At 44.3% G+C, this 23,637-nt stretch overlaps 1 protein-coding gene across 1 annotated transcript in view; it reads right to left on the minus strand.

The window, feature by feature from the left end:
- Positions 1-475: 475 nt before the first annotated feature.
- The window catches only part of WNT8B (Wnt family member 8B), a 659,832-nt gene continuing 636,670 nt past the window's right edge, over positions 476-23,637 (minus strand). The window contains exon 6 of the mRNA XM_069610494.1: positions 476-1,049. Coding sequence (XP_069466595.1) covers positions 483-1,049 — 567 coding nt within the window. The 3' untranslated portion in view covers positions 476-482. The remainder of the gene's footprint in view (positions 1,050-23,637) is intronic.

Raw genomic sequence — 23,637 nt, forward strand, 5'->3', positions numbered from 1 at the left:
TTAGCGAGGCACGCTTTTGAAGCAGTGTGTCTATGCCCCGGTTCGTGAAAGAAGGGTGTTTCCTTATAACAGATTGCTAAAAAAAACCCTACACCTTAGACATAGTATCCTCTGCCCGATGTGCTCCAGTTGTCAGTCATTGCCTTGAAATTAGTGCCTGCAAGTTGGGTTCCTTTTTTTACATTTATACCTGGTCAGCAATGAGCCCCAATCTTAAATAAAGACATGCTAAGATGGTTTGCTACATTGCTCTCAGATGAACCAGTGTTCTACTTATTTTGTACCTGTACTGTGTCAACTTTACTCACAGGGCCACTTATTGGACGATGAAGGCTATGTGTTTGTAATGCAAACTGACCTGGGTCAGACAGAGATTCCCCCCTTCTTTTCTCGAGGACAGTGAACACTGTGGTGGCGTGAACGAAGTAAAGCCAATGGAAGAAAAAATGGATAAGGAAAATAAACTACACACTGCTAGTCATTCAGATTTTCTTTTTCAGCTTGAGTTCCTTCTTGCGGATAATACCGCCACCACTCCTTTCACGTTTCTCCTTTTTGACGCAAAAATACTTGGTGACACTTTTGTGGCACTGCTCGCACCTCACGGCACAACACCAGTGGAACTTGCAGTTGCAACTGGACACCATGTCTTCCCTCCTTTCTTCCACAGATAGCCCGCAGTCCCCGCACAGCCGCTTGCAGCTCCTCTTCTCCCATTTGCTGAGTGTTTTGCCCTTCTTCAGGCATTCCCGGCCCTCGGTGCCAAGCAGCCCCAGGGTCTTGTTTTCCAGACAGTAGTCTGGAGAGTCTTCCAGGTGGACCAGTTCCTTCTTAGAAATGGAGTTGAAGGTCTCCATGATAGCTCCCCGGCTCGCAGCACTGTTGCCCGCACCTTTCAGCAGGTCCACTTTCAGTGCCTTGTGGTACTTTTCCTTCAAGTAGGATCCCACCTCCCGGAACTCAGGCAGCTGAAGCCAGCAGGTCTGGGTGGTGCAGCTACCGGACACACCATGGCACTTGCATGTCCGCTTCATGGTACTTTTTACTGCCTGTGGACAGAAGATGAGACGATTAAAAGATATGAAAACCAACTATTTGTTTGTAATAAATGATCTTGTTAGCTTCATTTTGTAGACATCTGTGCATGTGTATACATTGTTTCAAATGTAATTTGCTATGAAATTATTTACATTTCTGGTTACTGAACACATTGAGGTATTGTCTGGCATTTTCAGTTGGACAATCTACACATTCAATAAAGCAGAGCATATATGATCTTCCTTTTTATATTGGAAGGTATGACTGTATTGGGTTTCATACAGTGTCAATCTAGCTGAGAAGCTCTGCAGAGCAAGGAGCAGCAAGACCATACAATAATATGCATGCAAATGGAAGGCTAGGCTATCAAAGAAAGCATCAGAAGGATATGTGAGGGGATACAGGCCAGGGACGAGAAACTCGATCTGGTCTGGATTGGAGAGGTTCGGTGGCAGATTATTGATCCGTGATTGTATGATTAAACTAATATGGAAGACTCCAACAGAAACTTTGGCTGTGGCATTAGAAGCAAAACAAGATGAATTAGGTCCATGTCTAGCTAAAGGAAGATGAAGCGTCAAAGCCCTAGCGTGCAAAATGTGCAATTCGCTATACCTGCAAATTAACCCATGAAACGTTGGCAACTTCATTATTGACTTTAGAGAGTTGGCAATCATAGCAAAGCTATTCACAAATATGAATTATGTAAGTCGTTACTTTGCAGTTGGGATCCTATCAGTAGCAGTTGGTGATTTTTTATAGTGGAGGGCCGCACCTTTTTTTGGCCAGGTTTTGGTGTGCGATCGAGCATAAAGAGGGATCCCCAAATGAACAAGTGGGTTCGGAGGGGTTTCTCCCACCGAGATTTTCTTTTTTAATAATGGGTTACAATTGTGTATTTTGCTTCATACTTCTCGTAAAAAATTGGGCAACAAGCCATACAATTTACAATCGGTTCTGTAGGGGAACACATGAAAAAAAATGTAGATGCCACCCTGTCGCCCAGAGCACCCAGGAGCATTTTGCAACCCATTTTTAATGCAGGCTCTGCCAGGTGTGCAGAAAAGATAAGTGCCGCCGTAAAACCCATTTTTCACTGTGCTTGCTGCCCCAGTTTTGCCCCATCTTATGACCCTTGCTCCCTGCTCCTTTCTGCACTTTGTGAGTCAATGATTTGCGCACGATCACACATTGGTTAAGTGAAGCTGGAATTTGAGCCATAGCAGCAAATTAGGCACTGGATTTGACTACATCCGTTCCCAGCCCTAGGTGTACAAGAGGTACAGTAACTTGTGAATGTTGCGCATCCAACACCTAAAATAAGCCACAGGTTTAAAGAGCTAACTTGCAAAATATAAAAAACAATCTCATTTTAAACCAACCTGACAATACATAATAAATCTGAAGAAACTAAAGAGTTGAAATCCGTTTATGAAAGAGTGTGAATGTAGCTTTATTTTCCTCATCCTAAATGGAAGGCTATACATGCGCCAGAATTCAAAGAGGAATGCAGGATGGATAAGCATATCTCAGATTTGAATAGGCACATATACACTTGTGATGAATAACGCTCTCAGGCTTATCCAGGAACTAAATCTGTATACATTTTAGTACATGTATTACGGCTCTGACTCAGCTGTGTGACTTATTAAATAACGTCATAATGCAGTTCCAGGCAAGGTGAAATTAAAAAGATGTTTATTTAAAACCGTAGCAGTTATTTTCACAAGCAACCATATTTTTCCAGTTGCACAATAGCAGTGTAATTGGTGGCCTGCACAATAACAACAACAAAAAGTGATGTCAGTGCAGCGAGGACGGGGAGGCACAACACATCACTCAACATGTGGAGAAACCAGAACACACTACACACTTTCTTTACCTAGCTATCTAGTTAGTGAGTTAAACCTAACAAGCTTCGTTAAAAAAACGTGCATAGTTGCGTCGAATGAGTCTGAGTGCAGATATCAAATATGATATTTTACTGTTTTAAAGATTACAAATCGACACTACTTGGTTATTCAGTTGCCACAGTTGAGTGAACACAACTCCCTGCTAGCACAAACTAGAAGAAGATTTGTTGTGTGTGTCTGTTTAAGGTGCGAGTACCTTCCTTTTCAGCTGTGCAGGGAGTTGATGTGCCTATGTTGAGAAATGGACAGCCATTTTATCAATATTCTATTTCAGTCCTATTAGAATCGATTTTGCACCTGATGCAAAAGATGTAATTGTGGAGTTGTCCCAAGGTAGCAAATCAAATTGCGGATATTGAAAGGGGGGCGGAGGGATGGATGACAAGAGCTATTTTGTAACAAGGCGTGTGGTGCACCTGCCAAGCTTCTTCTGACAACTTCAAAGAAATGTCATCACATTTGAAGCATGTGTTTATACGTTTTGTAAATATATTTGAGTGAGACACTGTGTGGGGTTTGTGTCATACCAAATAAAGGATCATGTGGGCAGGCGTGGCTGTTTCCCAAACAGCACTCTCTGCAATACAATAGGGCTCATTCTAACATTGCCGGTCTTTGCCTTCATATGTTGCTGATTGTTATAAAAACAAATGCAGCATTCAATCTAAACATGTGCAGCGAGTATGCAGTTTTGGCAGGGAACACTGTTCGACTGCCCTCTGTTTTCAGCACTGACAGAGAAGATGGTGACACTAAGCCTACAGTTTAAATAGCCAACTCCTATGCGGGGCACAGCGGAATGCAGCGATTGTGTAGTTTTTGCGAGGAATACTGTCTGCCCTCTGTGTTCAGCACGGACAGAGAAGCTGGTGACAATAAGCCTACAGTTCAAGTAGGCGACTCCTGCGCGGAGCGCAGCGAGTGTGAAATTTTGATGAATGCTGTTTGACTGACCCCTGTGTACAGCATGGACAGAGAAGCTGGTGACACTGTACAGTTTAAATGGCCGACTCATGCGGAGCGTGGCGAGTGTGCAGTTATGGCAGTTTGAGCAGAGGATCGATGAAGATAGCGCCCCTGAGGAGAATTATGTATTTCCTGAGAAACAACTCTATGGCTACCGTTATTGTGCCACAAGATCAGACCACACACACACGAACACACACACACACACACACACACACACACGAACACACACCCCCCTCTCTTTTATTCTAAAATCGCAATCTTCATTTTGATATTTATAGGAGTACAAGTGATGGTGATCCCCCTCTTTTTCTCGACTGTTTGTATCCCCGGAATTGGCCCTTAATGGCCGGGATATGTCCAGCTTAGCCAATACTCAAATATATTCACAATACATCTCTTTCATCTGATTCTTTAAGGGAGAATGATCACGTGAGAGAGACCTCGGATGATGATCTATCAGGCACTCCAGAGTTTTTCAGCACTCGGGCAGATGATCAGAAGGATCTTTCATTTGCATCTTCAGAATCCTCTTACAGTTTGACATTGACGGCGGCCTCGAGGAGGTTTCAACCGCCTCAAGATATCAGTGCACCTTTGCTGGCAATTTCGTGCTTAACTCACTTGTAAAAGTTGTATGATTTGGTAAACAAAGTGAAATTGCACAAAAGGGCTCTGAATGCTCTATTCCGAGCAGTCTGCACACACTTACAGAAAAATCATGGGTTTACAGACCCCTTCACTGTCGTAAGATTTGCTGCAGCAAGGATCTAGGACTGGAAGTCCCTGGCCAGTGGAGGTTTATTGTCAAAGATCTCAGTGCAACTCGCCGCCTTCGATAGAATTTTTGCAAGAATTCATTCGGCTAAGTCAGTTGCCTTGTAAATCTGATATTGCAATTATTCCTTCACCGACCTGCATTTCACCTCCAGAGGGGGAGCGGATGAGTCTTAACATGTAGACCGTCCCCCTTAAAGAAGGGCCAATATCTAAAAAACCAAAGAATCAAAAAGCAAAGAAAATGTACAAAAGCTCATCTACATTTTTTAGAGCATTATTCTATAAAAACATCCTCATTCCCCAGTAAAGGCAGATCCCCCTGTGGAGCATGCTGACCAGCTCCCATAGGTTTCCTTGGATGAATCTGTGAATCTTGATCCGGTGCCCGATACAAAGAACACCAGATGTGAAAATAAGAAAAAAAGAAACATAAGATTAAAGTGCTCGCTCCTGAAGTATATACGTTCTCCTAAACTTACAACCGCAAATAGGCAGACTGGAGATTTGTCCCCCACAAAGTGTTCTCGGTTGGAGCCATTACAGTTTGATAAGACTTGGAGCTCATCATCGGACACCAGAGAAGTTGCCATTTCAAAGGGCAGGTCCTCAGGGGCCCCTTGAGGTGGATGGCTACACATATTGGTGATCCTGAGAGGGGTCTCTCTGGTGGTTGAGGTACAAAAAACCCGCTGCCGGAGAAAGTCCTGATTGAGTCCATCTTCCCTCAGGAAGGTAACAGTGTTGAATCAGAGTAATCTGTTAACAAAGTTTCAGGAGATTCCATATCTTAGGCTTATTACATCTCGAGATATGTATCTGATTGATTGTATACATAATACAAGAACTGACGTGGTGGGGATAACAGTACCGTCAGGAATCATTAGTGAGACTTTACAGACCGGGTCAGATGACATCAGAAAAGAAAAGGTTTTGACATTTCTGTATTCTCTGAACATATGAACCCCAGGGGTCAGAGTTATAGTGCCACAAAGACAGGTGGTTACTATGCTCCACTTCAGATGGAAATGTCATGCTTTACAGGGGCAGAGCAAGCTTGTACAATAAGACTGAGAGACCCTCAGCAGGGTGAAGATCCTACGGTCCACAACTGGTCCAGGTTACCTGGTATTCTGGCAGGGAAGGGGAGCCAACTATCGAAACCCAGTGCTGGTTTTTAGCAACCAAGAAGGTCTCGGGATCTTGTTATAGAATTCAAGGGGTCATTATAATCTGCTCTACAATTGCATAACGTGTGCAGTGTTGAAAGCACATGATATTTGTGTGCGACAAGAGACATGGTTACAGCTACCAGCTACTCTCGATGGTTTTGGGTCTGGGGTAAATGTGGCAATGAGAGGGAGTAAGGGAAGACCCTATGGAGGGTTACTGATAGCAGTTAAATCCTCATTGGCACAGCTTGTTGGGTCTTTTGACGATCCTGGCTGTACACATCATTACGAAATAGGGCATACCAATTTCTCCATAATTAATGTATATTATAACTTGTGTATTTTTAAACTTATTTTTTTTAACTCACTTGGAGATTTTAAATAAATGGGTGTGCCAGTTTGGGAACAACTATATTATCTTAGCTGGGGATTTTAACTCTAACTGTTTGGTAGACCATGCCTGTGGGGATTCAAACACGAAGGCTTGTACTCATCATCAAGATAATTTAGATAAGAGAAGATCACAATGGTTGGACTTCTGTGAGGCTTGATCTCTTTGTTGTTTAAATGGAAATATTGAGGGAGATCTTTGAGGGGGCAAGACCTGGCACAGGAAGAACTCGTGGTGAAGTATTGACTACATTTCTGCATCGGAATTTGTCTTTAATAGGTATAACAAATGTGGGATAATTGATACCGTGGCTAGTGACCACGATATCCTATGAGCGATTTCAGATCATTTCTGCCAAGTACACCGGGCAACCTGGTCATCAGTTATTGAGATCAAAGGGAAAAAGGGTTATACTTTGGAACCAGAAAAACGTGTACGGGTTCAATAAGGCTATCACAATGTTAATGAAAAATACTACAGTGGAGTTTAGGTGCCAGACCTTCCTTCCAGAGGATTTTTTTCAAATTTGTTAGGACAATTATAGAGCGAAGTGTTAACTCCAGTGGACCAGAATCCATGAGACCTCACATGTTTGTAGATAGATTCAGGAGATTAAGAAAAGCATGATGTCTCAAGCGAGGCAGATTAAATTTAGCTGGAAATTGCATGGTCTGAAGGGGAATTTACTGCATAAGATTCGTCAATGTTACAAGAACATCTTGAAAGCCAAAATGTACAGTGAGATGGTGAATATATGCTAAAAACCATTTTAAGGAAATTGGATGTTAACTTCCGGAAGTTGACTGTGGTCACTCTCAAAGAATCTATTATCCAAGAGAACCACATTTTTTAATCCACGTGGAGGGATTACTATTCAAAATTATACTCCCAACAGGGTCCAGAAAAGGCAGAGGACAGGGAGAGAGTGGGACAGAATCTGAATTTCGAAGAGGACGATATAAGTATGATTATTGCTCAATGTAATATTACAAGGCCCTCTGGCCCTAACAGTCTTTGCAATTGTTCTTTTAAAGAACACCCCATAGTTTGGGCCAGGATATTAGCCCAACTGTTTCGAAGAATTGTAAGCAATAGAACTACCCCTCCTTCTTGGAAGACCTATCATAGTGCCCGAAATTGGACCCTATGAACTACAGACCAATTGCATTATTCAAAAATATTTGACTCTGTAGTTATGAAGGGACAGGTGGGCTATGATCCCTGAATTCTTATTGTCTATGGAAAAACGAAACCTCTGTAATAACTTGCAATATCATCCGGAAAACACCCTATATACAAACTGGTCGTGAGACCCTTAATTATGTGAATGAATGTGAAAGTACGACACTTGAATTTATTATAGAAATTAGCGCAGGCTAAACAATCCTTGGTATGCCAGGACTGGTGCAAAATGCGCAATGCAGTCAACAGTTTTAAGCACCATGTTAATAATATTCATAATGAATGTAAGAAATTAAGAGAAAGGAGCGCTTACCTGACGAAATTGCTCTCTCCCTCTTTGAGAACGATGATGAAATGTCAGTTTCATTTATTAAATACAAAAGAATTGCAGTGCATAAGGTATACATTGGCCCTTAAAGGAGGGCTCTGTAGATTCTGCTGAGCTGATTGTGAAATCTTAAAACACTTAGTAATAGAATGCAGAGCCCAATTCAATGAGCGTATCCTGTGTTTTAATCATATGATTTATGATCCTTCATTTGCTATAAAAGTAGTATTTTGGGCCAGGATCATTCAGGGCAGTTCTCTAACAATGATCTATGCTTTTCTGCGCTTTCTCAAGAGGATTCGTTTGTTGGATTGAAGCATCATAAGATTACGCCTAATATTCTAATTACAGGTATCTAAATTGGAATCGATATTAGAACAATGTACGTGATGTTGTTTCTTCTTGTCTTTCCTCTTTTATCGTTCTTAGGGTTTGAATTGTTATCAATGTATGTATTTTATGGATTAATTATTGTTTGAGCCTGTTCGCATGTTACTGAGCCATTATTGAGGTCTTGGAGAAAATATGAAAGAGGTTGCCATGAAGAATAGGCCAGGAATGCCAGTGGAAGTGATGCAGTGCATATTTCCTGGCCTACATCCCCATGCACCTCAAGCCCTTTCCTTCGGCATTTCAGCATGTACGCCAGTCAGTCACTACAACACAGCTCTCTGCCAATGCACCTTAATGCTTATGAGAAACGCCCTTTGCACTTAGTTGTGTTTGATAACACACTTCAAAACTGACGTGATTCTTGTCGCAGCCACAATTAATTACAGTAAGTGCAATATCAGGGCACGCGTGGCTCACACAAACTTGATACTTAGGTGGAACAGGAACTCCCCTTGCATTAAAAAAAAGCACTTAAAATCTGTCACAAGTTTATACACACAAGTCACAATGGGGCACGGAGATAACTTAAATCCTAGCCATTCGGTTGAGCATTTTATAAAACAATAGCAAGCTAATTTGGAAATGTGGTCCTTGGAATTCACAGTTTTCTGATTTTTAAGCACAGATACTCAAACTTAGAGGTAAATTAAATAAGTGCGTGAAAGCCAGGCTACGGCTCTGACGCTAAAGGCACGTGAACACAGTATTGGAAGTCACAGAGCCTTTAGGCTCAAGCGTTCCACAATGAGGTATGTGGAACGTGAAAAGTTTGGGGAGCGTGTATGAGGGTGGCGGTTGGGACAACAGATGAGGGGCTGTTGTGTGTATTGCAATCGTGTGCCCACAGGCTCCAAATAAAGAAACTTGAACTTACCCCCAGCTCCTGGACCTCTTTATTGGCGACAAGGTGGAAGCTGCAGTGGTGTCGACCGTAGCCTGCGAGACCCCTGTGGTGCTGATAATAGAGGGCTGGTGAGGATCGGCCTGGCCCTGACGGAGAGGCCTGAACGGTGTGCAGCAAACAGCGGTCAGGTTTTCCCAGCCTTGTCCAGTCTGTTGTATTCTGGGCATCATGTTGCCCCTGCCTGCCAGCAACAGCCTATGCAGCCTAGAGGAAGAATGCAGCCTGCCGGCAACCGCCTATACAGCCTAGAGGAAGAATGCAGCCTGCCAGCAACCGCCTATGCAGCCTAGAGGAAGAATGCAGCCTGCCAGCAACAGCCTATGCAGCCTAGAGGAAGAATGCAGCCTGCCGGCAACCGCCTATAAAGGAAGAAGGGAAATGCAAGGGTCTCGAAAAAAGAACCATGCTGCGTGGTGAAGCGTCCCATAGCAACAGTGAGCACCCATAACAACGACTTGATGTTTACCTTCTTTGCTTCTTGGGGAAGGTCTGGGAAGGTCTTGTGAGCGGTAAAACGTGTGGAAAAAGGTAACATTAAGAAGAATATTTAGTGAACATGGCAGTCAGCGGTTGGGTTGAGCACCCCGACGCAATCATGGCAGTGGCAAGTATGGCCCCACTACCCCAGTTTTTAGCTGAGCCAGGCACCCCCCCCCCATCTTGTGGGGCAGATGGAAAAAGTAATTTGGCACATATTTGGTGGCCATAGGTGGCGACAAATTTGCTCCTGCAAGAAAGCAAGCTGTTATATTGCATAATTTGTGGGCAGAGGGCCGCAGTGTTTATGATGGGCTGCCTGCAGAAGGGGATGGTGGCCAAGGAGACAGGGATGATTACACCATTGCAGTTCAGAAATTGCAAAGCCATTTTGAGCCTAAGAAGAATGTTACCTTCAAGCGTCATACATTCATTCAAAGATGCCAAGAACCTCAAGTACCAGTGGAATGTTAGGTGGTGGCCTTGAGCCACACTTGTGAGTTCAGAATGTTAACTAATTCCCTGATTAGAGATCAATTGGTGCATTGCACTAATAATAGCAGAGTGAAAGAAAAAATCTGTGCCAAAGACTTGTTTCTTGACCAGACTATGGACGTGGGGAGAGGAATGGAACACATTGCTCATTATATGAGAAGCATGAAGGCTGAGAAGCAAGGTCAAGAGCTGTCAGCAATTAGACCTCTGAGGAAAAGGGACGAAAATAAAGAGTTTACAGGTTTTAAGTGTGGCAGCAACAGACACCTGCTGACAATCTTATGCCCTGCAAGGAATGAGAACTGCCTGAAGTGCAAAAAAGAAGGGACATTTTTCCCGAGTGTGTAGAGAAGCTACTGTGGATGCTGTAGATTGTGAGGGGTGCCACCCGAGCAAGAGGAGACAAGCGGGGTTGAAAATGTTGGAGCAAGCCAGACATGTTTTGGAGATAGGTGCTCTGCATGGTACCAGGAAGGGTCCGATTGATGATTTTATGGTCAATGATAAGGTCATCCCGATGAAAATAGACAGTAGTTCACACTGGACTATCATCTTGTGTGAAACGTAAAAAAATGGAGTGGGAGGAAGGCTTAAGGGTCTGCAAGAACATAATACTGAATCGTATGCCTATGGTGAAGTGAAAATTCACTTGTTGGGGAAATTCCCTGCACAAGTGCAATATAAAGGAAGAAGTTGTGCTGCTGATGTGTATGTGGCAGCCAAAGGATCTTTGTTACTAGGTTGGGACGAGCAGTATGAACTTGGAGTTCGAATTCAAGCTAATTCGGTTGAGCCTGTTACTTTGGTTGAAATAGAAGAATAGAAGATAGGTGGGAAAGAATTTCCAGAAGTATTCACTGATAACCTGGGAAGGCTTAAAGATTTTGAGCACAACATAAAGGTGAAAAAGGAGGCCATTCCAGTTTTTCACAAAGTGATATTGGTTCCCCATCAACTCAGAGGAAAATTCAAGGAGGAATTGAACTCGTTGCTCTGTCTGGCTGTCCACAGTGATTATATTATCCAAGGCCAATGGTCATCTGAGAGTTTGTGTGAACTTGAGGGATCTCATAGGAGTATTTGGATATACCGTCATCCTCTACCTATTATTTTCAAGGTTTTAGCAACTTTGGGCAAATCTAAGTTTTTCACCATGATAGATCTATCAGTAGCTTACCGTCAGATCCCTCTGGCCTCAGAATGTCAGCATCTCAATGCATTTATCACCACAGGAGGGACTTTCAAATATTATAGGATGCCCGTTGGTCTAGCTTCACCGGCCACAGATTTTCAAAGGGTCACGGAGAAGGTCCTGGAAGGGCTTCCCACCATAGTGGTCTTTCAGGATGATGTGATGGTGCAACTGCTAGAGAGGAACATGATATGTTGAGGAAGGTTCTCTACAGGTTGAAGTTGTCAGGTTGACTGTCCAGCGCAAGAAGTGTTGCATAGCTGTGGAGAGCGTGGAGTACCTGGGACCCTGTGTGTCGGGTAAGAGAATCACTCCCAAAATAAGTCTGGTTGAGGCAATCAGCAAGGCGTCTCAACCCAAAGACAAGGAGCAACTCAAGTTGTTTCTCGGCCTGGCAGAATTTTCCCACAATTCTGTTTAGGGTTTTGCGATGATTTTCACTCCCCTAAGATCGTTGTTGAAGAAAGGTGTACAGTTTATCTGGTCCAAGGATTGTGAGGGAGCCTTTGAATGGTTTAAGGAGGACATTGTGAAGGGTCCTTCTCTGGGGAAGTTTTGAGTCAACAGTGAAACTGTTCTCACAGTGGGTGCTAGCCTGCTTGGGTTGAGGGCCTCCCTGACTCAGAGTAATGGAGAAAAGGAGCAACAGATTGTGGCCTTTGCTTTGAGGCCTTTAAGGGGGCTCTGAAGAACTATTCAGTAATTGAGATGGAAACTTGTGTACTGGGCCGTATTGCACTTTAAGCTTTTCTTGTGGGGCAAGCAGTTTGTAGCCCAACCAGATCATAAGACATTGGTGCAGATGCTTGCGTGTTGAGGTGGTGGGTTGCCAAGGATCAGCAGATGGTGGCTGGGTTTGCAGTGTTATGATTTTAAGGTTTGCTTTTTTCCTGCGAGTGAAGAATGCGGTGGTGGAGTCCCTGTTGTGGTTGCCTGGGGATATTATGGAACCAGATGGGGAGTCTGCGGATTATGAGGCCATTATTGCCAGAGTTGACGTGTAGAGTGTGGGACAGGTTGAATGGGAGATGGCGGAAGGTGCTGACGATGTATGGAAATGTGTGAAGGAGTGGACAGTTTCAGGGTGGCAGAGAGGTTTTTTTTGGATGAAAGGTTTGAGGTGAAGGATGAATTGTCCTTGATTGATGGAAGGCTTAGGAAGGGTGCGAGTATCATTCTTCCAGACGGACTGAGAGCTAGATTGGTTGAGCAGGCACATCAAGCACATTTGGGCGTGGATAGGATGAAGAGAAAATTGAGACAAAGCTTTTGGTGGCCTGGGATGGATGGTTTTGTGGAGAAAGTGGTGAGAGAATGCGTGTTGTGCTCCTTGAGTGATTAAACCAAGGTGGTGCGAAAGACACCACTCATTCCGGTTTTTGTTCCTGATCAGCCATGGCATAAACTTGCTATTGACATAATGGGCCCCATGCATGGTCAGCGTGGTGGTTTGACATTTTTGTTTGTGTTGGTGGACTATCATATCAAGTGGGTAGTGTGGCAGACAGTTAAGGAAGATACCACAAGGGATTTGATTGAGTTTCCAGAGGGTGTGTTTTACAGGGAAGGTTTTCCAATAGAGGTTGCTACTGTCAATGGAGTGCAGTTTTGCTCAGAGCTTATGAGAACGTTTTTGTGTAGTTGTGCCATTAAGCATACCTGCACTGCATTCTACCACCCCAGGGCTAATGGCCAGGTGGAGAGGATTAACAGATTCATCAAGGGTGGCATCCACCTAGTTTTCGGCTCAGGGTTGTCATGGAAGTTGGTACTCAATCAAATGCTATTGGGGTATCTGACTACGCCTAATTCAGTGACCAAGGTATCGCCTTTTGTTTCATTGAAAGGTAGGGACTAATGTGTATATGGTCTCTGGACAGGGATGGGATTATGGATTTGATCAAGAGAAAGCAAGCACAATTCAAGGATATGTTTGATCATGAAAAGAGTGTGAGGGTGTGTGACTGGAAAGTTGGGTGTTAATCCGCAATCCCAGGGCCACTCACAAATGTTTGGAGAGTAAATTCACAGGACCCAAGAAAACTTCTGCTGTCAGGAGTGGAGTGGTGATAGTGGAGGGTGGTGAGGTTTGGTCAATGGGGAGGTTAGTGCCCTGTGGAGATGGAAGAGCCAGAGAGGAGGAACAGTGTGGTGAAGGGAGAGTAGGCTGGACGGAGCTGATGCTTGTGATGTAGAACAGTGCCCAAAGTTGACAAAAAGAGTGAGAAGGGAGCCAGATTGGATGAGAGACTATGTGTGTGATTTAGCACTGAGGCAAACCTTCCGACCTGGTTTTCCAATGGTTTTCCAACTTTGGTTTTACTACTGTTATATGGGTTGCCTTGCAGCCATTTTCTTTATTTGTTTTATTAGGTTTTGGTTGTTTCAGAAGTTAGCTTTCTTTTACCCTTCTTTTCAGCACCTGCTTGTTTTGTTTAAATAGTTTTGCTTGCACCTATTCTATCAGTTCTCTTCTTAGGTTTTCATGAGGGGGGAATGTGTTGGGTTGTGCTCCTGAGCATTCCACAATGAGGTATGTGGAGCGTGGAATGCTCGGGGAGCGAGCTCGTGGCTGGTGGTTGGCACAACAGAAGAGGGGCTGTTGTGTGCATTGCAATCATGTGTCTGCAGGCTCAAAATAAAGAAACTGGAACCTACCCCCGGCTCTCTGACCCCTTTACCAGCCCAGCAGGGGGATGGGGTTAAGTCCTTCTCACTCTCCACCCAAAAGTTGGCTCGGGTGTCTGAACTGGTCTCAAAGCCACCTATGTCCCTAAGCAGGATTCAGAGCCCAGCTTAGGCACATAAGAGGTGGGTGACGTATGCAACGCAGCTTGGACACTACCTCACATTTTATTTTCAGTTGCACATCTTTGATTGGTTGATGTGTCCATTGCACTTTCAGAGTGCGCCCTGGACTTGGCCTGTATGTTATTAAGGCTTGCAAACACACCCACAACGTGCTGTGTGCGCTCTGCTGTGTAAATGATTGTCTGCAATGATTGATGAAGACAGAAAGGCACAAATGGTGGCTCCGCCTCCAAAAAAAGTGTGTGCCTTCAGTTTTTACATTAAATGTCGTTTGTGTGCTCTCTGCAAGTGCCCGCGCCATCAATAAAAAATAGTTATTACATGAATCCATGAATACTGCATTATTTACACTGTGGCACGCTCAAGTTACTCGCCCGAACACCCACACTTACAAACAGCCCCTAGAAGCAATTGGGGATCCTTTACTGTGCACATACGTCTTTCCCTGTAAAAGTAATCTAAATGTGTGTGCACAGACATTTTAATTTTGGGACTATCTCTTATTGGATTGTTAGTAGCTGTGTGCATTTGAAAAGGTGGCCTGTAATTTAGAGAATATTTTCATGATACATAGTTACATTGAAGTCAAGGAACACGTGGGTTACAATACAACGCCAGTGAGCTAAAGAACCAGTAGAAACAACGAGTTTGGGGGCTAATTACCCCTTCGGTGCAGACTGATTTTGGTTACAGCAGCTGGATTGTGCTACAATCCGAGAAGTCATTCTCTACTTTCTGTAGTGAATGAGGACGGTGGGTCTTCTCATTTTGGGATTTTGTCAAAACACTTAACAGCAGCATTTCTGTTTTGAAGATTATAAAACAACAGCTTGATTTGTGGTTTTAATTGACTTCGTTGTTTATATTTTTTTACAACTATGGATTTGGATTTTTTGTTGGTACTGTAACCATTTTATTCATTACAGGTTCTGGTTTTGTTCTTGTTTGGTAGTTAAGAAGTACATGGAGTTGAGTCGCACTAGTTTAACTTCATTATGTATGACCAACGGCTTAGGTCATTGACTTCAACCATGCTTGCACCCTCCTACCTTTGAAATGTGGTTAATACATCAGGGTGAGTACCAATTAAGAATTGGGAGGTAGCTCGACAAGATAACAGCCCACTATATCACATGAAATAACCGGACATAACATTTAACCCCAATGACATCACCCGAAATGACTGACTGGTGTAAAAAACGAGCCTAGGCAGACATAAGACTTTTTTTAAATACCAACCAACTTTTAACTAGGTGGCTGCCATGAGCAGAGGGGGGTTTATTTTATGACAGGGGCAAACCTGTTCGAAGCGACATAGGCATGTCGTGGCATCATAGACCAATTATACTTGCACATGTCACATCTAGTAATCATGTACCAAGTAAAGTCCACATCCCCAGGTGCTGCCACAATACATTATGGCAAATGTAGATTCTAATTGAGGCTAGATATAGTCCTTTCACATGCCACTAGGTAGGGTCATAGGAGTGAGGGGAAGAGTTAAGAAAAAGGGGACAGTAAGAGGAGGAAGGCGGCCAGCATCTAAGGGTAGAAGTTTGATGGGGAATAGGAGGAAAGAGAAGGAGGAATAGTAGAAGGCTGGGTGAGAATGTGCTTGATTAAGGGATTCCAAGAGGGCGAGTGCAAGGCACTATTACCTAACTCCCTATCGATCTCTAAGCCAACATCTTAGGGAACCCATTATAAGCTTAGCCTCAGCATGTAAGAATAGGGTTTACAAAGCCCTTGTACTACCCGGGGTTATGGACGCCTCGGTTGGTTAGGGTGGGGGTGACCCAAGGGAGACGAGAGAGAGGGTGGCAGCCCCAACGCCAAAATCCCAAATCCACATTTGGCCTGAACTCTTTCTGATTCCACCCAAGCCTATCTTGGTAAAAATCCAACAGTAAACGCGCTTCTAAGTGAGTCAGAGGGGGTTTATTTGGTTACTCACCATCACATGTGTCAAAAGTGGGATCAGTCAGACCCAGACACAGAGGTCGCCCAAGGTCTTCCGTAAAGGAGATACCCAGAAACCATCTGGGAAACATTGGATCCTTTGAACCTTGGATAAAGGTATACAGGCATTAGAAACCGGTTCAGACCAACATATTTGGAGGAACCAGGGGACAATGGTGAAAGTAAGAGTGAATCCTCAGGACCCCAAACAGTTACACCACTGTAAGGCCCCCCTCTTTTGGACTGAGGAGAGATGCGAGACCCATAGTTGAGGAGGAAGGTAGCTCAGGGGCAACACATTAGAGTTGAGAGCAAGCAGGACAACCCAGAGCAACCCAGGTTCGAATCCGGTCCCATGCTCAGACACTGGTCTCCAGTACTAAGCGAATTATAAAAGACTAAATAGTTAATTAAGGATATATCTTTTCTTCAGCTAGAGGTGGTAGAAGTTGTTCAGTTCTGGATAAGATGGAAAACTTGTTGCAGAGTGCCATGAGGAGTAACTTCATATTATTCGTCAACACCAGGAAACCTTGGCAGCCTTGCAGACAGTCATGACTGGAAGGAGAGAGCAGCCAGCTGTCCCTCCTACGTTACTGCAGAAAGTAGGCACGGGGGAAGAACCAGCAGCCTTCTTTATCAATTTCAAACAAGTGACTGAAACCATGGGCTGGTACAGGGGCCGATGGACCTGGTATATCGTCCCTTTATTAGTGGTGAAGCATAGCAAGCGTTTTAGGCCCTAAACCCAGTAGGGCTAACCCCATATGGCAAGCTTAATCAGGGAAATTTTAATGGTCTAGGCCAGGATCAGGAACACTATACAATGCAGCTGAGGCACCTGCGATTACCAGCGGGGGGAACCTTAAGACAAATGTCTTATTGGATCTAGAACTTGCTAGATAAGTGGTTGACCAACAAGACCTTGGAGGAGGTAAAGGAGATGCTGGTCCTTAAACAATTTGTTGAGTCTCTTCCCCATTTCTGAAGAAGGCCATTTGGCAACTACATCAGCCTAACTTGGAGGAGGCCATCCAGACCGGGAATGAGCATCAGATGACCACGTCTATTCGAGAAGTAGGGATCTCTCTTAAAAGACTCACTGAGCAGCGACCACCAAGAAGCGAGCCCAGCCATTAGATCATTGTTGATCAATCTCCCAATTCCTGGGGGACACCGACCTAGGCCAGTGACACTAGTAGATATGTCAGAATAGTATTACTCTGTGCCCGGAGCCAGTCTGATGTTGCACCTGCAGGAAACCCAGGAATTTGGCCAGATTCTGCCCCGAAAATCCTAAAGACGAACCAAAGGAAATTTGTCTCCTTCAACCCATTTACACCTTATCCGTAAACCCGGGAATAGGGCCCCAGCTCCCAGAACAAGAACCAGACCACGACTATGTTACTGAAACATTTCCAGAGGAAGAAGAGGTACCTGAGCAAGGTGCCTCAGTGGCCCACACCACTGGTAGATGTACACACAATTTAACATTGCTTTATGGGAACACAGAATACCAGCAGCTCACCCTCTTGATTCAGGCAGTAAAAGTATAGCGAGTGTTTAATTCGGATCATTTGTGTCAATGGGAATGCAGACCTTTATCCCCCAACTAAGTTTGATATTAGTATTTTAGGTTTGACCGTACCCGCAATAGTCATGCCTGACCTCCCAATAGAAGTACTAATTGGACAGATTTTCCCCTGTTTGACCTTTGCCTCCAGGAAAAATAAGGAGGACCTCCTTCAGCTAGAAGAAAACGACAGGAAGTTAGTCAACTGGAAGGGACAAAGCTTGCAAACGTAATAGTTCAGACCCACGAGAGACAGAGAAAGTCTGATAGAAGGCAGGGACAGCGGAACGAGGAGGAGATCATTAAGCAAAGGCTGGAGGTGTATGACAAGGTCACACCTATGGCTTGGTCAGGAGGAGGGGAGGAATGCCCATAGAAACCCTGGCCACAAGATCAGCTATACCTAGAGAGGCCCCATGCCCTATACTGCCTGTGTGTCCGTCAACAGTACCCTCAATCGTAATCGTACCTCATTGGGTGACGCTTCACCCAGCTTACCTTGGGGCTGGTGGGGGAGTGTACATTATGGTAGGGTGTGTTTGAACCAGAACCAGCCCAAAACAAGCACAACACTGCAGGCTTGTATTTTCTTGAAACAATGAACTCAAGAAGAAAGGAAGCGCTTTATATTTTGCATGTATTTTAACAATAAGAAGATAACATGACATAATCACTACGAACTGCACAGGGCGTTCTGCTCGCAAGTGGGAAGAATGCAAGTTGCAATGTGCACAGTCCTACGTACCTTAGGTATTTGACTACGCCAGGCACCCCTCGACTGAGCACCAGGCTGGACTGGAGTCTCAGCCACCCCCTCTGGTCAGCACCTAACGAGACGCAGCAAGACAGGAAGAGCCACAAGAGGCTTTCAAGGCCATGATGCTTCACATGAACACGACGCAAGCTCGCTGGCGAATCCCCCCCTTACCCACAGGAGGTGTGACATTAATGAGTGTGCCTGTCCGTCAAATATCACGCATACCCTTTCTAGAAGCTTCTGCACAAACATGTTTTTGACTGAGTACTGCGCCTATATCCAACTCACTCCTGCCTGACCTCCTTAGACACAGCCTGGGATGAGCGGTCTGGTATGCGGTCTTATCAAATTGACCAAGGTCAATGTGAACTCTCAGTACCATGTTTTGCCTGTTTATGCACCGCGTTTTAGGGGAAAGCTAAAATCTGCAGGCCTTTGGTGTGTGATTCGAAAATCAATTAACTTTTAGCAAGCACGCTTTTCAGGCCTACTGACTTTGCTGTCTGTTCTGTCATTACATGACAGGGGTTCCATGTTTTAATATCCCTGCAAAAATATCGCCATATAAAAATATCGGCATATTTTTGCAGCAATATTAAGCCATGGTAGCTCCGGGGGACACCCCCGCAACCCTCACCACTTTTTTTAATGGAGCGTCAGACACCCCCACAACTCCGGTCCCAATAACCCCATAAATTATCCCCACTAATAATATCGCCTATGGCCTTACCCCACAACCATATATATGTTGATATTATTGGTGGGGACATTACCTGATACCACGACAGGGAGGCCATGGTGAAGATGCGGGACGCAATGTCCAGAGCGCCGCCCCCGATTCAGCACCCCGATGCGCCACAGGTGGCAAACTCCTGGTGCTCCAGAGTGAGAGCAAGAGGCAGAGTAGAACTGCTGAAAGAGAGGGGGAGACGCTGCAGGGTGCTGTGGGTCAGCACTACCTCACTGAAGTGAGTGCAGCTCCGGCAGATGACAAAAGCGCTAGCTTGTGTGTGGAGGAGCAACCACTCAACCACCAGGGAACCTTGGTATTAGAAAAAGGCCTACAGGAAGGCCATGACAGCAGGGAAGGCAGTCTCCCGATGGCTGTTTGTTTTCGGGACCTCAACTCAGCGAACCGCACGGGGAAATAAGCTGGTGGGGCTTAAGCCCCTTTTAAAAGATATTCCTTTCCTTCCACACACCCCCTGCAAAATAAGTAAGTGGAGTGGTTAGGGAAAGGCACCCAATCAGGAAAGAGGGAGGGTTATTTAAGGAAGAACATAAAATAGGTTTTTGGGGGTTAGAAGCATGAGGTCGGAGGTAGCAGGAGGATGACCGAGAGACCAACAGGAGAGCGGGGTGAAGGAGTATGGAGGCTGTTCGTAAAGGAAAGGGTACTGTGGAGTGAGTGTGCGTAAGTGAAAAGGTAGTGGTAGTAGCAGGTGTAGAGGTAGTGAGAGGTAGTAGTAATGAGAGGAGTGGGAGGAAGTAGTAGTGAGGTGATAGCTCTAGACGTGTAGAGATGATAGCAATAGTGAGGCGGTAATAGTAGAAGTGGGGAGGAGGTAGTGAGGCGTGGGGGTAGAAGCAAGAGAGTAGTAGTGGTAGGTGGAGAAATAGTTGTAGGAGTAGCCAGTGGACTAGTGGTACTGAAAATAATGAGGCAATCACAGTAGTGAGTGGAGGAGATGAGAAAGGAGGGTAGTAAGAGGAGGAAGGAGGTTAATATATAAGGGTGGAGGTATGAAGGGCGAAATGGAAGATCGGAGGGGCAGTAGGTTGAGGAGCAGGAGGAAAGAGAAGGAGGAATAGTAGAAGAGCAAGGTGAGACTGTGTAATTGGATCGGGTGATTCCAACAAAGCGAGTGCAAGGCACTATTCCCTGGCTCTCTATAGATCACTGTCAGAATAGAGTAGGAACAGTCAGGTAGCCCTTAGGGAGCCGTTGTCTCAGGCAAACCATCATAGCCTTTGCCTCAGCAAAAGACAGTAGGGGTCACTGAGCCCTAGTACTAACCAGGGTTACGGATGCCTGGGCTAGGGAGGGGGAGACCCAATGGGAACGAGAGAGAGGGAAGGCCCTAGCGCCAAACTCCCAAACCCAAATTTATCCTGAACTCTTACTTATTCCACCCTAGCTTTCCCGTCACAGCAGGTTTGGAGTGGGAAACAAAAGTTGCCATGTACATTTTTTTCACAATAGCTCCATAATACACTATGCAAGAGAATGTAGTGATTTTAGCCCAACCCCTCTAAGAAGGGTTTGGGGGACTTCTCCCACCAAGAAAATAAAGGAAAGACAGGTCGTAACATCTATTGGTTAAGAGTGAGGAACATACAGTGGCAGCTTTATTACAAATTCTTTACTCCAAATGACTGTGGGGGATGAGCGTGATGGATGGTGGCAGGGTGACTGGGACAGATGGTAAGAGGAGCAGAAAAGCAAGCAGCATGGATCTTAGTTTGATGATGTGGTAATGATGTCATTGTCCAGATGCTGCTTCAAAGTGCTGAAGGGGAAGAGTGAACAGAGAACACTTGGAGTGGGTGCCTAAATGCATTTATGATTATTAGGCTATGGAGATAGAACGTTTGCAGTTGTTGCTTGTTAATTGGAATGAGAGGCAAATTCCAAGGAATGAATGCAGCCTGCATGTTACAAATTACTTTATATGTGTCTCCTCAATGGAATAGCCAAGGTCTAATATCAGGGTGGTCAGGATGCACCCCGCGAATAGCATGCTGTAACATCAAAACTGCAGGCAGACCTCAATCCCCCGTGCCCCCTCCGAATAGCAGGTTCTAAGTGATTTCCTCCTCTTCATTGATTTTCTTTTTTTGTAGGAGACCCCGCAGCCCCCACAGTGACCCTATAGCTGCTTAATTACCCTAACCCACCCCACCACATCAATTTGCTGTAAAATGAATTGAAAAGAATTGGATGATTTCTCCCTCAATGGAGAAAACTGTGATGGAATCAACCTAGCCCAAATATAGCATGCAGAGGCATCAAAAAAGCAGGCAAAACCCAAAGCCCTTCCCTCGCCAGTGTTTGGAACCAGGGCATGGAGAGAGTAGGCAACACAGCAGAGTTCCGACTGGCATGGCATTTCCACTTGCATGACGTATCCCCAGCATGTTGACACCACTGCAATTACACAATCCATAAATAAAACAAAGTTCACATTTCTCTGCATCTCTGACAACACTACACAATGTAAATAAGTTATGGAGGAAGGGCGTTGCCAAACTAAGAAAAACTGACATATTGCTGCCTGAATTTCTCAGTAAAGGGTCCTGTTTGCTGCCTGCGGGGCCAATTTGATGCCTCCAGCTGGTAGGGCTCTAGGTGGCTGTCCAGTATTATGTTGTCATAGAAAGTGCTTTAGAATGCTGTACCATGGATAACGTATGCAGTAGCAAAAAAAGGGGAGAGAATAACTGCCAAAAGTCTAGGATTGAAATGCACCTTAGATGATAGTTGTCTAAAGGCTATCAATAACTGAGCACATGTTCATAAACAATTCTAAATATTGATGACAAGCCAACTTTTATTTTTTCTTCTATTTGTTATTACTTGACTTTCATCAGACTGGTTGACTGAGCATGAAGATTGTCAAGTCCAGTTTCAGCTTTTGTCCTCTGCCTTATCGATGCCTATGTTCTGGAAGAATAATGCAACTGCTATCACCAATGTTGTTTTATTGCCACACATCAGTCTTGTCCGCCAAGCGTTTTCCTCATAAATTTGGTGGTTGTTTAGGTGTCATCCCAAGTAGATGGTTCTCGCTTTAGTCGTTCCTTCTAATAGAGGCCGTTGGCGTTGATGATGGTAGTCTCAGCACTTTGTGCCAAAACTGTCCTTCCAATTTTAGGCAGATTTTTTCAGGAATATATGGCATTGCGTCTACTCCATAAGCGATAGCTGGTGTAACTCTGGCTTTGTAAAAGTTTATCATTGGGATCATTGAGAAACGGCCAAACTTTTTATCCATGGCCGTCGTTTGTGATAACTAAGATCTTCACCTTTGCGTATAATGTTGTTTGCCTTGCGACTTCTGGTGTGCTCCCATTGAGTGTTATACCCAAGTATTTGAAATTCTCAACTTTTTCAAGTTGCTTTCCTGCAAGATGCCACTGATTTGTTTCATTTCGCTTTATTGTTTTTTTCCAAGACCATGATTTTCGTCTTTTTGTATTGAGTTCTAGGTTGTTTTCTTTTAGGTATTCAAGAAGGTTGTTTAGCTGACGCTGGAGTCTGATTGCAGTTTGGTCCAGTAAAATAATATCTTCAGCATATAAGAGGCGTTCATCTCCTTGTCGGTGGAAAAGATCGTATTTTGCCTTCTTCAGCCTTAAAATCTCCCATGTATTCATCATATAAGGCCGGGGCTAGTGGGCAGCCTTGTTTAACCCCTCTAAAAGGTATCAATCTTTTTAGAGCGATGTCCCGCACCACTGAGCCTTACTCTTATTGATGTTCCGGAGTACATTGATTTAATGGGGTCCATGATTGAATTAGGACAATTCCAATTCCTCAGTTTTAGCCTTAGTTTCTCTCGATTGACCCGGTCAAACGCCTGGACCAGGTCAACGAATGCTAAGAACACTCTAGGGCTTCCCTCCATTATCTTTGCCTTTAGTGTGCTTAGCAACATGATGTTCATTTTAGTGCCCACATTTTTAACGAAGCCTGATTGGTAAGGATATGTGCAGTCTGATTGTCTGGCCCATTGTGGAAATGTATCCAGTAGTAGGGAGCCGAAATGTTTGCTGATTATGTCCAAAAGAGCTATTGGGCAATAGTTCTTCGGGTTATCTTTTTTACCCTTTTTAAAAACTGGTATCACAATTGCAGTTTTCCAGGATTCTGGAATCGATTGTGTTGTGGCACAGTTTTCAAGTACTCTCACAATGAAATGTGCCAATTCTTCAGGGTGGGTTTTCAAATCAATATTTGTGATCCCATCAGGGCCTGGGGCTCTTGATCGGTTGAGCTTAGTTATTTTCCTTAAAATCAGATCGTCTTCGTACTGGATGTCCCAAAATTTTGGTGACGATTGGTGACACGTGCTGGAGACTCCAGGTGGTTGTCAAAAGAGGTATGAAAAATATTTGACACATTTTTGTTCATCTACATTATTTTGCAGTCCGTCATCAGTATCTTGCTATGTAGAGTTTACTAACAACCAAATATCTTTTGTTTTTCTTCCGCAAACCGTGCAGAGCATTGCCTTTGCGTCTTTTTGATATAATGTTATCCGGTACGTTTTTTGCCAGTTTTTGTAGGCTTTATTTGCTATTTTTGC

Source organism: Ambystoma mexicanum, chromosome 8 (genome assembly GCF_040938575.1).
Source record: "Ambystoma mexicanum isolate Mex_15411 chromosome 8, UKY_AmexF1_1, whole genome shotgun sequence".
In the NCBI taxonomy this organism is placed as follows: Eukaryota; Metazoa; Chordata; class Amphibia; order Caudata; family Ambystomatidae; genus Ambystoma; species Ambystoma mexicanum.